Source organism: Centruroides sculpturatus, unplaced genomic scaffold (genome assembly GCF_000671375.1).
Source record: "Centruroides sculpturatus isolate CEXI.00-Female unplaced genomic scaffold, Cexi_2.0 scaffold833, whole genome shotgun sequence".
Lineage (NCBI taxonomy): Eukaryota > Metazoa > Arthropoda > Arachnida > Scorpiones > Buthidae > Centruroides > Centruroides sculpturatus.
In genome coordinates this window covers 269,874-293,883 of record NW_019385052.1, presented here as the reverse complement: position 1 = coordinate 293,883, position 24,010 = coordinate 269,874, and the positions used below count along the sequence as shown (strand labels likewise).

The following is a 24,010-nucleotide window of genomic DNA, read 5'->3' as shown; positions in this document are numbered from 1 at the left end:
CACATAATACTGTACATTCTTTACAATATGTAATAGTTTNTATTATATTTAATAAGAGATGGCACCTAACACCTCCCTCTAGAACAAATTATTTAGAAATTAATTAAATTTAAACGCAGATAAATAGCCTGGTGGAATCTGGTAGTTGTTTGGTGTGACTACTAACAGATGCACATTGTAATAATGTAAACAAGCAGATTCTTCTGCATTATTTATTATTTAATATTTTATGTATTCAGCAAATAAATTCAAAACGAACCCTTCAAATATAAAAGTTGACTAATAAAATAAAATTTCACTTGTAATTACACAGGCAGTTTTTTAAAATAAGTGTTGATTTTTCTTATTTCTAAATTATGAAAATGTTAATTTTTTTTATATATACTGAAAATTTTATTTAAAATTTTTCACAAACTTATTTAGGTTGAAGAACCTTCAGAAGAACCAGAAGATGAAGAAGACCAAAAAGAGGAAGATACAGAAGTAAGAAGAAAACTTTTTTTTTCTCTCCTCTTGTTATTGCTTTAATGCATTATTTAAAACAAAAATTTTCTTATTTTTTGTAGGAAGAGTCATCGGAACACGATGAATTATGAAAATCGAACATCATATAATTCCATAATTTTTGTATTTAATCATCAACATTCTTCAGTCAAGTGTTAAAACATCTGTTGACTAGATGTCATTTCAAGTTCCAGTTTGAATGTTTAGTGTTCAGGGCAGTTATTCTGTGAATGGCTTCCATAGAAATTCAAAATGTGAACTCTAATTATTTTTCTTTAGTACATTCAACCAATACATTTCCATGAACTGTTGAATTGACTTTTGTACAAATCTTTTCAGTATAATACTGTATTTTTTGTTTACTTAACTACCAAAAATTAGACAAAGGTACATTTTTATGTCTACTTCATTAACTGCACAATTTTTTTGTACATTGGTATGAAAATTAAAATAAAAAGTGAAAGTTGAAATTCATTTTTATTTGCCTTTTTTTTTTAAATTTTTAAGTATTGGAATGTAATTCAAATATTTAATTTTATATTATCAAAATATTTTGAGTTTAATTTTATATATAATTCATTTTTACATATAGGATAATTTAATAAGAATGCTTTAAAGTATTTTAAGATTCTGTGGATATTACCTTATGGAATTAGAATATTTTGTCATATCACTGATGTATTGTCAAACTACACTAACTTGTAAGTGTCAATTGTCTTGATAAAATCAGCGTTTGAAATATTATCAAATAAGTTTTGAAACAAATTCATATATTTTGAAATTAATAATAATTCAATTATCTAATTTTAACATATTTAAAAAAATATTTTTATCATTATATATTATATACAGGATTCCTACACACCTGGAATATCAGGGAATTTGCTTCCTTGGCTACCTTGTTGATTTTTTGTTGACAATATGCTTGACCAAGTGTCTGCAAGCAGCAAGAAGTAATGTATAATACAACTTCTGCACCCCTTTTCATAATATTTTCAGGACCCAAAGCTTACAAAGTACACAAAATGGTGATAAATGATAGTTTAAATGGTATTATTTTTCATTTTAATAATTTTGATTGTGTAACAAACAATATCTGCTTTTTTTCCAGCTTAATAAATTTCCCAAGCTTTATGAAATATTAATAAGAGATAAATTTAATAAATATATACTTTTGTACATGGATTATATAGAACTTGTTAATGAATAATAATAAATAAATAATTTTTTTTCTTTTAAAACCAATTAACAAACCAAAAATTAATAATAGAATTTTATATATTTTTTATAATTTCCAAATTATTAACTATTAATGAGAAAAAATAACTAATTAAAGCATTGGAGAAGCAAAACATATGTGCATAGTAAGTCAAATGCTGTTTTATTCTGTCAATGTGCCATACTGTGACGGACCTGACGGCCAGGGAATTTGTATGAAGTTGGTCATGGAAATTAAAACAAAAATTTGAGTAGGAACCATGTATATAAAAAATCCTCATTGTCCATAAACTTAGAAAATCATTTACTAAAAATCTTTTAAATTTATGCTGTATTTAATTTAATTTTAAATAATAATTTAAGGAAATTACTGCAACATGTAATTTTAGTTTTATCATAGTTTAATTTAAGGAATCTCAAAGTTACATAGAACTAGATTCTAAATATATTTGTCTTAATAAAAAAATTCAAAAAATAATTGCTGCTGTTATATATTTTAGTTCCTAGTTTAATAGACTTACATAATTTGTCATAAAACTATACAAAACTGAGGTGGCCACCCATGAATCTCCTATAAAACTGTATAAGTTTTAATTTAAACTCCATCTTGGTGGCCACTGGTCATCTCACTTTAGGATATCTTGACCATTTAAGTGATATTTAGCTCCGTTTGTGGTCAACAGAAAAGGAAAAACAACATTAAACAAGATGTTGTATATAGAAAAGTACTTAAAATGGAATTGAATTTTGTTCATGTAGTTTTGGAACAGTTTGCCAAGTTTCCTCCCACAGATGACATTCAAATAAAATATATTATTTGTCTAGTGTAAATACAGACAATTTAAATCAGCAGTGATTGGTCCATGTCACTGTTATGTCACTCACAACACTTTACAAAGAAGAATTTGAAAAGACTGATGTAAAAGTCAGTTTAATTATTAACACATTTTTTTTTTGACACATCTGCATATGTTTCTGTATGACTTCTGTTTAATAATTTTATTTCTGAATTCTGTTTAAATACATCATTTAAATGAAACCTTTTATTCCCATACTAATTGCACCTGCTGGTACTAAAAACTGTTTAGGGTTCATTCAAGTACAGTACTAACGCAAACAGAACTTCTACTATACATCAATATTATATTAAATATTAATACATCAAACTTTCGTACAGAGTAATTAAACTATTACATATTGTAAAGAATGTACAGTATTATGTGAGGTTTTTTTTTGTTTATTTTTATAATCTGTGTTAAACTTTTAGCAGGATTCATAAGGATACTCTAATTACAGTTCTGTATCAATATTTACAACCCAACCGAGATGACCACCACATTTATGAGGCCTGAAATTGTATACCCCAAAGATGGCCACATGAGATTTTTACTGTATACTACATCATATATCAATACATATCAGAATTTATTGATTTAATGTATAAAATTTGTGAAATAAGGCAATTTTGGACATTTTAGGATAAAATTATAAGTAATTTTATACTTATTGAGAAAAGAAATATTTATTTTGTACAGAAAGGAACTCTTGGTCATCGATAGTTGGTCGCGGGTTCGTGCCTCACGTGGAGTTTTCCGGGTTTTCTACACCTAAATAGGGTCACAGAAAATTTTACCGGAAGAAAGGCAGATCAACCACGTGTCCCGCTGCCTTATGTTATCAAACAAACCTTGTACCAAAAAATTTGATAATGAAGACCAATAATCACACTGGTTATTCTTGATCCTTGCTTCTCACTTTATACTTAATTTAGAAACACCCGTTAAGTAAAAATGAATTATTTATAAATAACAAGCAGCAAGGAATATTTAATTATTATATTTTAAAATTCCATTTTGATTTTGTTAATTAATTAGATACGATTGTTTTTGGTGAGTTCTCCTGTAGGACACAGGAAAAAATATTGAGAACCAGCTAAAAATGATATTTAAAAAAAAAATTAAATATAAAACAGATTACTTTTCGTTAACCATGTGGCCCAGGCAAATTTGAACTAGAGGGCCCCCATGTACTTGACTTCAGACATTTTTCTTCGAGGGAATTTGGGGCCCCTTTTTGCCCGTAGGATAACGCGCCACTGATAAAAATCATTACAATTTCCATTGACATATCTGAAACGAAAATAAAATCAGGCGTGCAAACTGGTATGACCTGTATCAATTGATCCAGTTATCAGGAAGGAAATCATCATTCATTAGAAATTCATTTGTCACATGCCGTCATCAAACGATTCTTACCTATAGTAACCACAAAAAAATAAAAAAAATTGCCCTAAGATATTACATAATAATGTTACACTATCCAGGAACCAGAATTTAAATACCGGTCAAGATAAATTAACCATTTTTCATGTTAAAAGAGTTCATATTGCCTTGAGATGATCCCTGTGACAACGTATTTCTTATTGATGCTCGCCTGACCTTGTACTTATTTTTACAGCATTCAATTACAGAATTATAGTAGTACTCGAGAATGTTATCGTTAAAATTTACGAAGTGTAGATTAAATTTTAGTGTGAATTTATGCTTAAAATTTATTATTTTTTATGGAAGATTTCGTCTTTAATCTGGAGGAAATCGATCAGGGGCCGTAAATGAGTTGTACTGTTAAGATGCAGTGAATTTGTCACTCGTAAATTTGTCTTTTCTGCGGTCTTACCACTTCACTTTTGACTGTGGACGAAAATAGGACACCATTTTTAATACTGGAAGCGCTAACATTTGAGATTATTTCCGTATTGCTCGTTTTAAATGTTTATTTATTTAAATATTAAATTCATACATAAACACTGCAAGATTTGTTTCAGTTAAACAAGCTGTAGTTTAGGGCCTCGCATTTTTACGTGTATCATTATTTGGTAAAGGAGAAGGGCCTGTATGTGCTTTAGCTTAAGGGCTATCCATTATGTATTTGTACAGTTTAATGGGTGGAGAAAAGTATATTATTGTACACGGGTATTGTCTACTTGGTCTTTTTTTAATAGTATTAGTGGCGTACGAATTCATTCTTATGCCTACTCGAGTAATTTCTTTAATGTCAAGAATGTACTGTACACGTAAGGGGATAGGGATTTACCAAAAGTAGGCTACGTCATTGTACACAGAAGAGAGGGAGGAGGTCCAAAGTGGCTAAAAAACTGTACGTTTAATTAATGGACGGCTCCTTAGGACCACAGTAAGTCTAAGTTTAGCCCTGACTGTAAATTACTAGTATAAAAATTGAAATGATCCAAGTGATGCCCTTTCTTTCCTTGAATAAAAATAAATTTTAGTTTTTATTAGAAATTATTTCAATTGTGTCAATCATGTTCCTTTTAATATTTCTACATCTCAACAAAATGAAAAACGATGTTCCATTGTGCTCGTACTTCATGTAATAAAATTTATATTACTATAAAAATTTACCGATGAAAAATAAATTATTCTTGTAATTGACGTATTATTATTATTATCGAACCCATTCACAGGATTTAAACGAGAAATCTAGGTCCTAATTAAAATAGGGACATATGTCCCCATTTGTAACAGGATGTAACATAGAAAAAGGCACGAATTATTTTTTAATTTAAAAATAACTGCAGTCGAAATTTTTCTAACATTTTTTACTACCAGAAACAGAATTAAATTTACTAAGGGCTCAAAGATTTGTTAATTTATCCATTAATTACATGTACAGTTTTTGAATCACTTTTGACTCCTTCCTCCTTGCTATGTTCTACTGTATGTACTTTTGGCAGATCCCCACTTTACTTCATGTACTGTATCTCTCCAGAATTTAAGAAATTATTAAAAAGTTCTGCAAATATTTTCCAACCAATAGTTAATTCACACGACTAGTAAGTAAGCTTGTGAGAACAGATTTGTATACAATAATACCACAGAAATTCCAGGTAGACAATGCCTCTATCCTCTTCCTACAAATCGTGTACAATGCTGTACTTTTCGCCATTCTCTTCCTCTTAAACTGTTCCTTAGTAAATTTATGTATTTACTAAGCTCTTATATATATATAAGAGCTTAGTAAATACATAAATTTTATTTAATATCATTATATCATTTTTAATCCAGCTGCTCCTCACTGAAAGTAGCTCTGTATATTAATTACAAATTCCTTATCATTAAAAAAAGAAAATTATTTTACAGAAGTTAATCANTGACCAATCCATATATATATATATAATATACACTACTATAAACTAAGTTTTTAATATTTAAATACAAAAAATTGCTGTTAAAAACAGATTAAATAATAATATAAAAATAAGTTTTCCTGACTATCTTTTGTCATTTTTGAACAGATTCTAATTCAAATTTAATTTGATGAACTTAGATTAAAAAACTGATTAATTATATTTATTAATATTAATTTCTTAAAAATTTGCACATTATAATATGACTGAGTGTTAAAACAGTGTATAGGAAGATAGAAAATAAATGGATAATCTATTTTATCTAGACCTTGATATTACTTGCAGTTTTTTTTTTAATTAAAATAATAAATTATTATGGTAGTTATAAATTTTCTGGTTATTAAATTTATAAAATACAATCCTTACATAATTTGATATATATTGTAGAGTGTTTATAAATGTTTATAATTTTAAAGATAAATTTAGTATATAGTTATTAAACTGTTAACTTTAACCTAGTTAATTTTATTTATTTTAATCTGCTAAAATAAATACTATAATTTAAAAGTGATTAACTAAATACTGTTAATTAGATGATGTTTAGAACTTAAGTATAAAATTTTTTATTGATATATTTAACATGTTTATTTTATTAAAAAAAATTAATTTTGATTTTTATTTTTAATTTTTTCTATAAACTTCTAAGCAGACCAGATTTAGACTTGTAGCCTTCCTTAACCTGTAATATATAACAGGTCTTTCCCTTCTATCAAATAATAATGGACAATTTTTGTGAATAGAGTGAAGCCCTAAACTGTAGCTTATTTAGCTTATGTTTAAATCTTTATTTGTTTCTAAGCATCCAATGAATGATTAAAAAAATTAAATTTTCTTATATATTTTTTACTTTAAGAATAAAAAAAAGTTTTTAATTTATAATTTAAATTTTATTGGAATTTATGGTTAATTCTACAGCATTCAAATTGTTATTTAAACATCATTTACACTTAGAAGTAACTTGTATAAGAATGTTGTATTTATAAATGTAACAACACTTTAAATTATTTATCTTATACATTATGAATATTCAATTATGAATATTCAACACATTGGTAATATTTAGTTTATGAAAGAATATAAAAATAAATTATTCTTGCTGCTTTAATTCATAAATAGAAGAAAATTTTGTATAGTTAGTTTTTGTTTTGCTTGTACCTAACATTTTACATATTAACAGGTAGTTCAAGACCATATTTTATACAGTCCACTATTAAGAGCAGTCGTTTGAATTCACTTACAAGTGTTATAAATTTTATACTTGTTACAACTGGAATCCGTATTCTCACCATTATTACGATAAACAATAGCTTTAAAATACTAAAGTTCAAAGCAAATGACAACAATTCCGATATTACTTGATCTTTGCTGATTTGTGAGACAGTTTAATTAATACCTTACAATGCTTCGTCTTCAAGGCCCTTCTCTGCAACAGTTTTAAAGTTTTCCGGGTCCAGTCAGGATAAATCATGACAAAACTTTTTCTTGTTGTACAAAGCTTAAATCTAGTGACTGAATAATGCGGTCCATTATTGGGTTAAATACATTTACTCGAAAGTCAGCTAGAGATCTTAGGAATTTTCTTCATCATCTATGAGCACATCTGCCATATTTTTTTCTTTCTTCTACACCTGCAATGCTGTTTCCAAAGAGTCAGTTTATAATGTTTAATTTTCATTCGTAATCAACTTTGATATCTTGCCATTATATTTATTTATAAATTTTAATTCTGTTCTTGTCTGTTCTTTCAACTTTGTTGCAGGATCGTCTTAACAGTATTATTGGCCCTGGAAAACGTAATGCACTGGGTCCTACCTTCACAACCGGTGGGTGATCGGAAATTAGTGTTAAATTCTGGTCTGTGCATAAATTAGCATTAGGCTCCCGAACAAATGCCCAGCGTGACCATGCGTTAAGATGGCACGCTGGGCAGTTTAGAACTGCATGTAGTAAATATATATATAAATCATTTCAAATATATACAAATGCTGTCATTATTGTTTCAAACTCTAGAAGACTTGAAGTAAAACATTTGCTTCTTGCTTTGTTTTTCTGAATCTTATATCACTGATAAGTATTGACAGTGGAATCAAAACGTCCAAATACAGCTGTTGCTGCATTAGTTTTCCCGACTATCTAGTCTTGCCAATTAGCTTTAATCGTTTCCTAAATGTTTTCCAACAACAACACAACAATTCCTTTATATGATGCTTTCACAAAAGTTGCAAAATTATGAAACGAATTCAAAAAAGAAACTGCAGGCACGCAACGTTTTAATGTTTCAGTTTTCACCAAACTCAAGACATGGACGTAGCATTAATAAGCCACATCAGTAATTTTATTTTGTAAACCATTATACTGACCATGGTAGCTTGCAGCTCAATTTGTACTATCAGATAAACTTTATTGAGATCAATTTTAAGATGCTGCAATGTTTCAGTCAATAGATCAAAAACTATTTTTCCTGTACCATAGTTACTTGGCTTCAGACTTATTTATTATATTCTTAAATATAAAGTATCCTCGAGAAATGATTTTATNCAATTAACAAACCAAAAATTAATAATAGAATTTTATATATTTTTTATAATTTCCAAATTATTAACTATTAATGAGAAAAAATAACTAATTAAAGCATTGGAGAAGCAAAACATATGTGCATAGTAAGTCAAATGCTGTTTTATTCTGTCAATGTGCCATACTGTGACGGACCTGACGGCCAGGGAATTTGTATGAAGTTGGTCATGGAAATTAAAACAAAAATTTGAGTAGGAACCATGTATATAAAAAATCCTCATTGTCCATAAACTTAGAAAATCATTTACTAAAAATCTTTTAAATTTATGCTGTATTTAATTTAATTTTAAATAATAATTTAAGGAAATTACTGCAACATGTAATTTTAGTTTTATCATAGTTTAATTTAAGGAATCTCAAAGTTACATAGAACTAGATTCTAAATATATTTGTCTTAATAAAAAAATTCAAAAAATAATTGCTGCTGTTATATATTTTAGTTCCTAGTTTAATAGACTTACATAATTTGTCATAAAACTATACAAAACTGAGGTGGCCACCCATGAATCTCCTATAAAACTGTATAAGTTTTAATTTAAACTCCATCTTGGTGGCCACTGGTCATCTCACTTTAGGATATCTTGACCATTTAAGTGATATTTAGCTCCGTTTGTGGTCAACAGAAAAGGAAAAACAACATTAAACAAGATGTTGTATATAGAAAAGTACTTAAAATGGAATTGAATTTTGTTCATGTAGTTTTGGAACAGTTTGCCAAGTTTCCTCCCACAGATGACATTCAAATAAAATATATTATTTGTCTAGTGTAAATACAGACAATTTAAATCAGCAGTGATTGGTCCATGTCACTGTTATGTCACTCACAACACTTTACAAAGAAGAATTTGAAAAGACTGATGTAAAAGTCAGTTTAATTATTAACACATTTTTTTTTTGACACATCTGCATATGTTTCTGTATGACTTCTGTTTAATAATTTTATTTCTGAATTCTGTTTAAATACATCATTTAAATGAAACCTTTTATTCCCATACTAATTGCACCTGCTGGTACTAAAAACTGTTTAGGGTTCATTCAAGTACAGTACTAACGCAAACAGAACTTCTACTATACATCAATATTATATTAAATATTAATACATCAAACTTTCGTACAGAGTAATTAAACTATTACATATTGTAAAGAATGTACAGTATTATGTGAGGTTTTTTTTTGTTTATTTTTATAATCTGTGTTAAACTTTTAGCAGGATTCATAAGGATACTCTAATTACAGTTCTGTATCAATATTTACAACCCAACCGAGATGACCACCACATTTATGAGGCCTGAAATTGTATACCCCAAAGATGGCCACATGAGATTTTTACTGTATACTACATCATATATCAATACATATCAGAATTTATTGATTTAATGTATAAAATTTGTGAAATAAGGCAATTTTGGACATTTTAGGATAAAATTATAAGTAATTTTATACTTATTGAGAAAAGAAATATTTATTTTGTACAGAAAGGAACTCTTGGTCATCGATAGTTGGTCGCGGGTTCGTGCCTCACGTGGAGTTTTCCGGGTTTTCTACACCTAAATAGGGTCAGTTTCCCACAGAAAATCTTACCGGAAGAAAGGCAGATCAACCACGTGTCCCGCTGCCTTATGTTATCAAACAAACCTTGTACCAAAAAATTTGATAATGAAGACCAATAATCACACTGGTTATTCTTGATCCTTGCTTCTCACTTTATACTTAATTTAGAAACACCCGTTAAGTAAAAATGAATTATTTATAAATAACAAGCAGCAATGAATATTTAATTATTATATTTTAAAATTCCATTTTGATTTTGTTAATTAATTAGATACGATTGTTTTTGGTGAGTTCTCCTGTAGGACACAGGAAAAAATATTGAGAACCAGCTAAAAATGATATTTAAAAAAAAAATTAAATATAAAACAGATTACTTTTCGTTAACCATGTGGCCCAGGCAAATTTGAACTAGAGGGCCCCCATGTACTTGACTTCAGACATTTTTCTTCGAGGGAATTTGGGGCCCCTTTTTGCCCGTAGGATAACGCGCCACTGATAAAAATCATTACAATTTCCATTGACATATCTGAAACGAAAATAAAATCAGGCGTGCAAACTGGTATGACCTGTATCAATTGATCCAGTTATCAGGAAGGAAATCATCATTCATTAGAAATTCATTTGTCACATGCCGTCATCAAACGATTCTTACCTATAGTAACCACAAAAAAATAAAAAAAATTGCCCTAAGATATTACATAATAATGTTACACTATCCAGGAACCAGAATTTAAATACCGGTCAAGATAAATTAACCATTTTTCATGTTAAAAGAGTTCATATTGCCTTGAGATGATCCCTGTGACAACGTATTTCTTATTGATGCTCGCCTGACCTTGTACTTATTTTTACAGCATTCAATTACAGAATTATAGTAGTACTCGAGAATGTTATCGTTAAAATTTACGAAGTGTAGATTAAATTTTAGTGTGAATTTATGCTTAAAATTTATTATTTTTTATGGAAGATTTCGTCTTTAATCTGGAGGAAATCGATCAGGGGCCGTAAATGAGTTGTACTGTTAAGATGCAGTGAATTTGTCACTCGTAAATTTGTCTTTTCTGCGGTCTTACCACTTCACTTTTGACTGTGGACGAAAATAGGACACCATTTTTAATACTGGAAGCGCTAACATTTGAGATTATTTCCGTATTGCTCGTTTTAAATGTTTATTTATTTAAATATTAAATTCATACATAAACACTGCAAGATTTGTTTCAGTTAAACAAGCTGTAGTTTAGGGCCTCGCATTTTTACGTGTATCATTATTTGGTAAAGGAGAAGGGCCTGTATGTGCTTTAGCTTAAGGGCTATCCATTATGTATTTGTACAGTTTAATGGGTGGAGAAAAGTATATTATTGTACACGGGTATTGTCTACTTGGTCTTTTTTTAATAGTATTAGTGGCGTACGAATTCATTCTTATGCCTACTCGAGTAATTTCTTTAATGTCAAGAATGTACTGTACACGTAAGGGGATAGGGATTTACCAAAAGTAGGCTACGTCATTGTACACAGAAGAGAGGGAGGAGGTCCAAAGTGGCTAAAAAACTGTACGTTTAATTAATGGACGGCTCCTTAGGACCACAGTAAGTCTAAGTTTAGCCCTGACTGTAAATTACTAGTATAAAAATTGAAATGATCCAAGTGATGCCCTTTCTTTCCTTGAATAAAAATAAATTTTAGTTTTTATTAGAAATTATTTCAATTGTGTCAATCATGTTCCTTTTAATATTTCTACATCTCAACAAAATGAAAAACGATGTTCCATTGTGCTCGTACTTCATGTAATAAAATTTATATTACTATAAAAATTTACCGATGAAAAATAAATTATTCTTGTAATTGACGTATTATTATTATTATCGAACCCATTCACAGGATTTAAACGAGAAATCTAGGTCCTAATTAAAATAGGGACATATGTCCCCATTTGTAACAGGATGTAACATAGAAAAAGGCACGAATTATTTTTTAATTTAAAAATAACTGCAGTCGAAATTTTTCTAACATTTTTTACTACCAGAAACAGAATTAAATTTACTAAGGGCTCAAAGATTTGTTAATTTATCCATTAATTACATGTACAGTTTTTGAATCACTTTTGACTCCTTCCTCCTTGCTATGTTCTACTGTATGTACTTTTGGCAGATCCCCACTTTACTTCATGTACTGTATCTCTCCAGAATTTAAGAAATTATTAAAAAGTTCTGCAAATATTTTCCAACCAATAGTTAATTCACACGACTAGTAAGTAAGCTTGTGAGAACAGATTTGTATACAATAATACCACAGAAATTCCAGGTAGACAATGCCTCTATCCTCTTCCTACAAATCGTGTACAATGCTGTACTTTTCGCCATTCTCTTCCTCTTAAACTGTTCCTTAGTAAATTTATGTATTTACTAAGCTCTTATATATATATAAGAGCTTAGTAAATACATAAATTTTATTTAATATCATTATATCATTTTTAATCCAGCTGCTCCTCACTGAAAGTAGCTCTGTATATTAATTACAAATTCCTTATCATTAAAAAAAGAAAATTATTTTACAGAAGTTAATCATACTTTAAAATAATTAAATTGATAGAAGAAAATATTTCTAAATGTGTTTAAAATTTTTAAATGCATAAACATGGATAACAATACACATAAGAAGTCTGTTTTCGTGTCTTATACACATCATAGGAGTACACTTTAAGATATCAATGGCGATGATCTGTGATGTAAACAACTGAAAGTTTATCTTCTTTTGTTTATTAATATTATTTATTTATTATTATTATTATTTTTTATTTAAACACGAGCAAATGTTAAATTTTTCTTTTAAATATATCATGTTGCTTTTATTCAATTCAAAATATTATTTATAGCGTCCTCAAGTTTATTATTACTTGCAAATCAGTAACATAAATAATAAAACATTCAATGCATTAACTCATTTGGTGAAAACAACTTTTTTTTTTTCTTAAATTTCCTTGGAAATGAATAATATATCGCTTGTTTTGTTTCTCTTGCAATTTTATATTTATAAACAGTAGGGCCCGTGTTACCAGACCAATATTTCTAAGAAATGTCAAAGGGCCCTTAGCATTTCTAAGTGCTAAGAGCGTTGAGTATTTTTTAAAAAGTATTTGCAAGTACTGTATATTTTAATACTAAAGTTTGAAAAAAGTACGTTTTATATTCGAATAAATACAGTGTTATGAAGCGAAGAGGCATGTACAGGTATATGCAGAAGATGGAAATGTTATGTCACCTGTTTGAAAACTAGTTTTAAATGTATTGATAAATTTATTAATAAAGTAAAAAGATAAGAGCAATAAACATAAACAGAAATATATTCCAAGAACTTCGATATATTTTTGAATAATAAATTTGGCCTATAGGAAATTTGCCGGTATTTTATCATATTTTCGTGTTTAAAAAGTTATACAGACACATAATACTTTGTTAAGACAGGAAAGCCCAAATCTGATGATCGTATTGCTTTCATATTACACAGATTACAATGGTATAATACTCTTTCACAAATTGTTGAATTGCTTGCAAACCACACATTTAATTGGCTCATATTTTATTCTGCTAAAATACAGTAGAACCTCCAATTTTTGTGTTGCTATCAGTGGTCGTTGTTTAGAGGTTTCATTGTATTTATATTAATGGTTGGAACCAGATGTTATCCTGAACAAATTTACAACTAAACTAAACTAAACTTTAAAAATTGTCGAACGACGTTGCGTTTATTTGTCCGATAAACTGTTTAAAAACAATTAATTATAAATAGCATTTGAGTAAATACTGCGATTATCTTCTTTTGATGTAAAACAGATATTATACTAATAAATAACGATAAGGTAGACTATTAGTAAAATTAAACTATAAACAGATTACATAGGGTTTCTGAAAACTAGCCCCTCTCACAAGGGTCAGAAAGGCCTTTTGGCCTAAACCTGGCGCTTGTACTAATTATTTATTCTATTGCATTTCTTGTCTGTTAAGAAATAATTAATTTTTTATGAAATTTTAATGTTTTAATATTAATTTTGTTTTAATATATGATATATAAAATGCAAAGGTTGAAAAACTATAGTGATGCCCACTATAATGATTTTGTATAGAGGAAGTAGGTTAATCAAGGGCCCAGGTCCTATTACCTTTGTAAGTAGGATAAATAAGTGAAGAAAAATCAAATAAATCTATGAAAAATATTTGAATGTGACAAACTCATTTATACAAATGTATAATAAAGTCAGATAAGCAATAGAAGTCAAATATATAGATAAGCCCAAAAGTCAGTTAACCAATGTAAAAACTAATTAGCTAAATATTTTATTATTTACAGATTTAAAAAGTCGCTAAAAGTGAGATTATACTTGTTTAATAAACGAATTAAAATGTTTTGACACACTTTCACTAATTGCAGAAACACACAGTTAATTGACTTTTGAGCCAGGCTGTATAATTTAAAACAACTTTACTAAGAAATAAACTCGTTTCAGACTGTATTTCAACTATAATTATTATAAACAACTGTATTAAAAGCTTATTGAGCCTTGAATTAGTCATCATTAATATTCGAAAAAGTAAAGATTTATTGTAAGAATTATATAAATTGCACATTGCATATTGTTTTCTGCATTAATTTATTCTTGTCAAACAAACTATTATTGTCCATGCTAGAAGGTCGTGGTTACTTTTTTCAGTAATTTAAAATAATAATAATAAAATACAATTAAACATATTTCATTGTTAAATATCATTTATAAAATTCTAGCTTTCTAAATGCCATTGTTCATTGTTGATATTTAGAAAAATAAACAATAAAAATAATATATAAGTTATTAAAAATATTATATTTCAAGTTAAAAATAACTCATTTAGAGGAAAACACAATGGAAAATAATAATAATAATTATTATTATTATAGAAAATTATAATAGAAAATTTAGTGGGAAATATATAAGCAGATAAAAATATAATCTATACAAGTTTTATGAATAGGTATAATATATTAATAAACAATTTACGATAAGAGAATATGAGAATTTAATTCACATTAAATATTTTCTAAGTAAAAACTGATATAATAATTACATATTATCAAAATTGCAACATTAAAAATGTAGAAAAATAAATAATTAAATAATATAGAAAATGTGTAAGATGTAAAATGTGCCTGTGTTTATTGAAATTTTGTAATATTAATATGTTAAAAAATAATAATAGATATATGAAAAACATTTATTATTACATAAAATATTGTTAATTAAACTTCACATATTACATAACATAACATAACACACCTTTACAATATTTATAAAATAAACTTATAAATGTCAACTAAATACTGTTTATAATTTATTTTTAAATAATAACCATGTTATAGATTACACATTAAGTGAATGTGTGAAAATTTCTATATCTTTCTAAGCTAAATTTATCATGTCATTAATATATTTGGACTTATTTTAATTTTTAAAATTAATTTTTTACATGAAAGAGTATTTGTATTTCATGTGTTTAAATGAAATATAGACTAAGATTTTACTCTATTAAATCTATTCTATTTAGTTCTTAGCTGCCAACAATTCAATAAAGAGTTATTTCTTGTCTTTTACTATTTTATATAGTCTAATTAAAGCCTTATTAGCTTAATATTTGAACATCCTAATGAAAAGAAACATCAATATGACCTACAATTCTAAATGAAAATTTAATATTTAATAAATAATAATATTTCATGTTTTAAATAGTCTGTGCAATAAAAATTTTTGCTAAATAAACATATATTTTTTAGTAATTAGTGTACATATATTGTACAATACATATTACTGGCAATGCAGATTACTGAAATTGAATTTATAATTTTTTTATTTTATATAAATGGTAGATATTTTTAGATAGTTTGCTTGTACCTAACATTTTACATATTAACAGGTAGTTCAAGACCATATTTTATACAGTCCACTATTAAGAGCAGTCGTTTGAATTCACTTACAAGTGTTATAAATTTTATACTTGTTACAACTGGAATCCGTATTCTCACCATTATTACGATAAACAATAGCTTTAAAATACTAAAGTTCAAAGCAAATGACAACAATTCCGATATTACTTGATCTTTGCTGATTTGTGAGACAGTTTAATTAATACCTTACAATGCTTCGTCTTCAAGGCCCTTCTCTGCAACAGTTTTAAAGTTTTCCGGGTCCAGTCAGGATAAATCATGACAAAACTTTTTCTTGTTGTACAAAGCTTAAATCTAGTGACTGAATAATGCGGTCCATTATTGGGTTAAATACATTTACTCGAAAGTCAGCTAGAGATCTTAGGAATTTTCTTCATCATCTATGAGCACATCTGCCATATTTTTTTCTTTCTTCTACACCTGCAATGCTGTTTCCAAAGAGTCAGTTTATAATGTTTAATTTTCATTCGTAATCAACTTTGATATCTTGCCATTATATTTATTTATAAATTTTAATTCTGTTCTTGTCTGTTCTTTCAACTTTGTTGCAGGATCGTCTTAACAGTATTATTGGCCCTGGAAAACGTAATGCACTGGGTCCTACCTTCACAACCGGTGGGTGATCGGAAATTAGTGTTAAATTCTGGTCTGTGCATAAATTAGCATTAGGCTCCCGAACAAATGCCCAGCGTGACCATGCGTTAAGATGGCACGCTGGGCAGTTTAGAACTGCATGTAGTAAATATATATATAAATCATTTCAAATATATACAAATGCTGTCATTATTGTTTCAAACTCTAGAAGACTTGAAGTAAAACATTTGCTTCTTGCTTTGTTTTTCTGAATCTTATATCACTGATAAGTATTGACAGTGGAATCAAAACGTCCAAATACAGCTGTTGCTGCATTAGTTTTCCCGACTATCTAGTCTTGCCAATTAGCTTTAATCGTTTCCTAAATGTTTTCCAACAACAACACAACAATTCCTTTATATGATGCTTTCACAAAAGTTGCAAAATTATGAAACGAATTCAAAAAAGAAACTGCAGGCACGCAACGTTTTAATGTTTCAGTTTTCACCAAACTCAAGACATGGACGTAGCATTAATAAGCCACATCAGTAATTTTATTTTGTAAACCATTATACTGACCATGGTAGCTTGCAGCTCAATTTGTACTATCAGATAAACTTTATTGAGATCAATTTTAAGATGCTGCAATGTTTCAGTCAATAGATCAAAAACTATTTTTCCTGTACCATAGTTACTTGGCTTCAGACTTATTTATTATATTCTTAAATATAAAGTATCCTCGAGAAATGATTTTATTAAAAAATTTTGGAACTTTTATTATATTTTTAAGATAATAAAAAGTCATTAACATTTTTAACATATTGTCTACTGACCAATCCATATATATATATATAATATACACTACTATAAACTAAGTTTTTAATATTTAAATACAAAAAATTGCTGTTAAAAACAGATTAAATAATAATATAAAAATAAGTTTTCCTGACTATCTTTTGTCATTTTTGAACAGATTCTAATTCAAATTTAATTTGATGAACTTAGATTAAAAAACTGATTAATTATATTTATTAATATTAATTTCTTAAAAATTTGCACATTATAATATGACTGAGTGTTAAAACAGTGTATAGGAAGATAGAAAATAAATGGATAATCTATTTTATCTAGACCTTGATATTACTTGCAGTTTTTTTTTTAATTAAAATAATAAATTATTATGGTAGTTATAAATTTTCTGGTTATTAAATTTATAAAATACAATCCTTACATAATTTGATATATATTGTAGAGTGTTTATAAATGTTTATAATTTTAAAGATAAATTTAGTATATAGTTATTAAACTGTTAACTTTAACCTAGTTAATTTTATTTATTTTAATCTGCTAAAATAAATACTATAATTTAAAAGTGATTAACTAAATACTGTTAATTAGATGATGTTTAGAACTTAAGTATAAAATTTTTTATTGATATATTTAACATGTTTATTTTATTAAAAAAAATTAATTTTGATTTTTATTTTTAATTTTTTCTATAAACTTCTAAGCAGACCAGATTTAGACTTGTAGCCTTCCTTAACCTGTAATATATAACAGGTCTTTCCCTTCTATCAAATAATAATGGACAATTTTTGTGAATAGAGTGAAGCCCTAAACTGTAGCTTATTTAGCTTATGTTTAAATCTTTATTTGTTTCTAAGCATCCAATGAATGATTAAAAAAATTAAATTTTCTTATATATTTTTTACTTTAAGAATAAAAAAAAGTTTTTAATTTATAATTTAAATTTTATTGGAATTTATGGTTAATTCTACAGCATTCAAATTGTTATTTAAACATCATTTACACTTAGAAGTAACTTGTATAAGAATGTTGTATTTATAAATGTAACAACACTTTAAATTATTTATCTTATACATTATGAATATTCAATTATGAATATTCAACACATTGGTAATATTTAGTTTATGAAAGAATATAAAAATAAATTATTCTTGCTGCTTTAATTCATAAATAGAAGAAAATTTTGTATAGTTAGTTTTTGTTTTATTTAAATTGTTTAGTCGGCATAGGTCTGTAATTACTTATGCTTATTAATTATTACTACTACTATTATTATTATTAGGCATTTAATTATATATCCTTTATAATATTAAACCAGATTTATAATTTATTATAATATATGTATTTCACTTCTTTCCTTTTTGTCTATAGCATACCTGAAAGAGGCATTAGCTGGTATCCAATTGGCATGTATGTATGTATACATGCTCTATTAAAGACTTGTTTTTACATTCATAGAAATGGATTTCTATCAGAACTCCTAAAAAAGGAAAAAAAATATATTGTCAGTAATTAAGATAAAAAGAAAATTCTCAATTTATATGAATGAGTTGAGAATCCAAGAAATTCAGCATAAAAAGTTCTCAATTTGAATAAGATTCTGATTTTATAATGAAAGTAACATGTGTAGCTTGATCAAAAAGAGTTGTCTGAACATATCTATTTTCATCTTTATGAGTTCAGTCACATTTGTTTCTTTTTAAAATTTTTCAAAAATTTTTTGCATTCTAAAGAGTTGGCAATGAATCATAAAATTTATCTTAAATATCTAAAACAAAATATCACACATATAATCAGCTTTAAGATGTTTATTAATAACTCTGTGGTTTATTTTATTATTAAAACTTGCTTAAAAAATACATATAAAATTTAGTATATAAACCATATGTTTATTCAAAGATCCAGACTAAAAAATTAGTGTATGGTTTATAATTTTTCAAGTATATATTTATTACTTAAATTATTATATCTAAGTAAAATTGACTTTCTAAGTGTAGTTATAAGTCATGATTATAATTATATTGCAATTTCATTTTTATTGTTCTAGAATTATAATTATAAAGTATTTTTAGTGTATGCACTCATTCAATTTTGATTAATATGCAGCATGTATGTTGTATAATTGTAAGAAAATAGTCTAATAATCTACACACCCAAAATTATTCAGCATTAAATCAGACTTATAAACAAGAAATGTATTAAGTAAAATATAGTTAATTTAAAGTGATGTAATTACACAGACAACTTGTTGAAATATTGTAATTGTAATTGAAATATGTAAATGGAATGGGAAAAAATCATAAAAATTTAAATTTAGAAAATTAAACTTGTTTTGGATGAATATTTTTACAAAGATATTTTTAAAAATAATATAAATTTCATAAAAATATAAAAATTAGAACTGTAGAAAGTCAAACATGAAATGAAATTTAATATCCTGATTCCAACAACCTGATTCCAAAATTAATACCTTTTAAATCATTAGCCAATAAATCTTTTTTTCACAATACAAATTTGAAATCTTAATTATTTCATAATCAATTATAATTTCCATTAGCATAATTTAGTGACTAGCAAGAACCTTTTTTTTTTCCATAGTACTGACTAATATGATTCACGTTCATTTATAGTTCCGTTAAAGACCTTCGTACATTTATTAATCGCGGTTTTGACATTGATTTCTATCTAATATCTTTTTAAGCGTGAAATGAATAATAATAAACTGATTTGATAATCTAAATTTCTATGTCATTGTTTAATAATTCGGGGGCAAACGCCGATAACACGAAGCACAATTTTTAAATAGAAATTGGGAAATTTAGCGTTTAATGATAATATTTTCGTATTTACATTTAAGTAAATAAATATTTTTAACTCCGCCTAAGGGCACTAAGAGGGCCTTTAAAGCAAGCCCATTATGGGTTTGGCCAGGCCCACAATGGAGCGGTTTGGTGATGAGGAATGGAACTCAGAAAGACTAGCACTGTAAAATTTCTGGGGTTTTTTGACTCCTTCAAAAGCGATCCTGGGTTCTCCACAGCGGTAGGCTACCACCCTAACCGCTATTGTAAATGAGAGACACATCTCACTATATTGGACGACCAGTTAACGCCTGAGTGGTTCCAATAGCATGGTCCTCCTGCCCATTATGCCGCAACGGTAATAAACTGAATTGAGCGCATGGCACTGTAGAATGGATCCGTTGCTCTCCTGATCTTAACCCCCTCGTATATGCCTACTGGAGGTATGATAAAGAAGAGGAGTTTTGGTAAAGATCATCAACATCCATCATCTGAAGTAATCATTTCGAATAAATGTGCTAGAATTCACGAAGATACTACATTAGACGTACTATATATATTGAAAATGTCATTTATTAAAAATTTATCCGTGTTCTGTAGTTTTATCTGTTCTAAAATTTCTTTTGAATCATATTTTCTCTTAGAAAACTTATTGCCTTCTGTTGAAAATTAACTATGTACCTATTTTTCGCATCGATTAAACGATAAGACCACTATATGAAATTTTCAGGACAACATGAATCAGTCAGTTCATTTTCAAATTAGCTCCCAGTGGCCGAATGGATAAAACCACTGAACACTGCTACAGTACTTTACTTGTTCGCGGATTCGCGCTTCACTAACAGGCTGATCATTGGAGTTTTCCGGGTTCTCTTCACCTGTCTAAATAGGGCCAATTTCCCATAGAAAATTTTCCTGGAAGAAACTCCGCTTAGTAGATCTCATAAGTGTTGAATTGTCTTCTCCATTAATCCAATCATTTTCGAAGTATTTTATATACAGAGTATATCAGAATGACGTTTCAAAAATTTGTGGGATTGTAGAGGATGAAATTTGAACGTTTTGATATAAGGAACCCATAGCCGGAAATGTGGTATAAAGTTTCTACAGCGATAGGAAGTGCTTGACCGCCCTTCACTTTGGTAGCTACCCTTCCGTCCATTGACGTCATGTTATTGTTCTTGACTTCTCCTCTGAGCTTATGTAAAGTCCCTTGTGTACGCAACACCTGTAGGAACAGTTCATGAGCTTACGGAGCACATCTTTACAGCATTTAATATCATCAGAAGGGAGCGTGGCATCTTACAGAGAGTCGGACAAAACATGGTTCGTTGTTGCACATTATCTAACGAAGTTGGTGATCGCCACATTGAACATTTACTCTAAAGTAGTGCAGCCACCGATTCCATGTACAGTTTGATTGTACTCTACTGTTTTGTCAATAAAACTTGCCATAAAGACTATTCAGCTGTTTCATTCAGCATACTGACTGCAAAGTGCAAAGTGCTGAAGAAACTTTATATCACATTTCCGACTATGGGTTCCTTATATCAAAATGTTCAAAATTTCATCCTCTACAATCCCCCATATTTTTAAAACGTCATTCTGATACACCCTGTATATTGTTATAAGATGACAACAGACTTTAAATGTTTATTATCATCATCATCATCATTTTGTATCCACTGTGACAACATATTGCTCTATTAGTCATATCATCCTTAATTTACTTCTGCTATTCCAAATTTGGTGTTTCCTCAATATCCAAAAAGTTTATTCCTATTTTTTTCAACATCGTACATTGGTTTTATGCATTAATGAATTTACCATTATGCAAATAATAAATACAAAAAATATAATAATTTAAAATAATAATTAACATATTATTCGCCAATGTTTCATAGATCAAAATCTAAAAGTGAATATATAAATAATGAATTGAATATGCCTCTAAAGCACAAGAAAAAAAAAGGCCTGTGTTGAAAACGATCGTAAGCAAAAGAATTTACGACTATCCTTAACTTATTTTACGAGATACATTTCACGAACAGAAAGAAAACACGTAAAGTTTACTGTTTTGGTAAAAAAATTTATATTTGAATAGTTAGATATCTATATCCATAAATCAAATTTTAAAAATTATATAATTATATATAAAGATTCTACGTTATTTGCATAATACTATGTAGATGTGTTAGGTGAAGAAACGGCCCGACATATCCGAAACGTAAAAAATTTATGAAGAGTTGCTCCCAGATTCGTTCTCGAGCAGGGCTATCGAGAGATTGTATGAAGGTCCGGGGTAGACAGGCCCTTTAGCCCTTTTTCTTTTTTTTTTTTCTTTGAACAAATGAAAGGGGTAGAGCCATCGAGAGAAGGAACTAGAGAAAAATTCCTTGCTTCCCTCCCGATGGAGTCCCAGGTCTCTATAGCGTTAGAATGATGCCTTTCCTGCCTCGGCCCCTTTTATTACATTTTAAATAATTGTGAATTTATATTACAATTTTAAACTGAAATAGAGAAGACTAAAAAAAGAAGTGTATTAATCTGTAACGAAACTTAAAAGTCATTGTTTATCCACGTCATTTTAGATAAAACAGTATATTTCGGTTTATGAGTTAATCATTTATATCGATATCTCTGATAAGTCTAGACGTGTATCTAAGAGATAATCTTTGATTAGATAGTTCGGTCAAATGTAAATGCGTAACATAAAAAATTCTTCTATAAAAGCTCCAACAGCAGTTAGAATCCCATCACCGTTCTTCTAGAAACAAGAACACGAACAATACAAACAATGACCATCGATATCTACTACGCTCCAGTTAGTGGACCATGCCGCGCTGCCATGATGACAGCAAAGCACATTGGTTTGGAACTGAACGTTAAGAAGATTAACTTAATGGCAGGAGAGACCAGAAAACCTGAATATCTTGCTGTAAGTTTTGCTTTATTTAAGCCATTAAAATTAAGAAAAGTAGGCTTATGTATAATATTCTCTGTAGATGAATCCTCAACATTGCGTGCCAACCATTGACGACAATGGATTTATTTTATGGGAAAGGTTAGTATCATTTTGCAAAGGTCTTCATTTGCATAATTAATGTCTAATATTAAAATTATGTTCATTAGCCGAGCCGTTATGACTTATTTTGTCAACAAATATGCTCCCGAGAGCGATTTATATCCCAAAGATCCTCAGAAAAGAGCTTTAGTGGATAAAATGCTCTATTTCGATATTGGTCTTTTATATAAAACCTTGGCTGAGACTTTGGTAAGTTACAAGCATATAAATTATAAATAATTTTCAGATAATAATTTATGTACGTACTTTTATAGTTTGGACCCCTTTTCCGCGGGGAGAAACTTAATCCCGATAAAGAAAAAGCATTCAGAGATGCTTTAACTCTGTACGATGGATATCTTCAGAAGACTCCTTATGCAGCTGGATCTCATATTACTCTGGCAGATCTGTCATTATTAGCTTCACTCAGCTTTACAATAGTAAGTTTATTTTACAGTTAAAGAATTTTCTAAATAGGAAAAAACATTTTAAAATGTTTATTTTGCCTTTTCAGCTGGCAGATTACGACATTAGCGATTTCCCACACGTAAAAGCCTGGTATGAAAAAGTAAAAGATGAACTCCCTTATTACAAAGAAGTTAATGAAGAACCCATGAATGCTTTCAAGGCTATTTTGGAACAGAAACGGGCTAAAAAATAAATATTTCAATGTCAGTGTGTTTTAAATGATTTTTTGATATTGGTCAATTTTTGTAAAATTGTAAAAAAAACCATTGA

General features: G+C 28.1%; 1 protein-coding gene and 1 long non-coding RNA gene across 2 annotated transcripts; both read left to right on the top strand.

Annotated features, from left to right (window-relative positions):
- The first annotated feature begins 423 nt into the window (after positions 1–423).
- LOC111633983 lies at positions 424–978 on the top strand. The gene is made up of 2 exons (XR_002758129.1): positions 424–483; positions 567–978. It is a non-coding gene; the product is annotated as an uncharacterized LOC111633983 (long non-coding RNA).
- A 21,970-nt stretch (positions 979–22,948) lies between these two features.
- LOC111633978 (glutathione S-transferase 1-like) lies at positions 22,949–24,010 on the top strand. Its single transcript, XM_023378643.1, has 5 exons — positions 22,949–23,146; positions 23,214–23,272; positions 23,341–23,482; positions 23,548–23,712; positions 23,787–24,010. The coding sequence occupies exons 1-5, from the start codon at positions 23,006–23,008 to the stop codon at positions 23,931–23,933; spliced, it is 654 nt and encodes a 217-aa protein (XP_023234411.1). The 5' UTR covers positions 22,949–23,005; the 3' UTR covers positions 23,934–24,010.

Excerpts from the sequence above, each read along its gene's own strand:
- LOC111633978 (XM_023378643.1), top strand. The coding sequence starts at position 23,006 with ATGACCATCGATATCTACTACGCTCCAGTTAGTGGACCATGCCGCGCT. Across the intron at positions 23,147-23,213 it reads GAAAACCTGAATATCTTGCT|ATGAATCCTCAACATTGCGT; the intron begins GTAAGTTTTGCT and ends TATTCTCTGTAG. Across the intron at positions 23,483-23,547 it reads AAACCTTGGCTGAGACTTTG|TTTGGACCCCTTTTCCGCGG; the intron begins GTAAGTTACAAG and ends GTACTTTTATAG.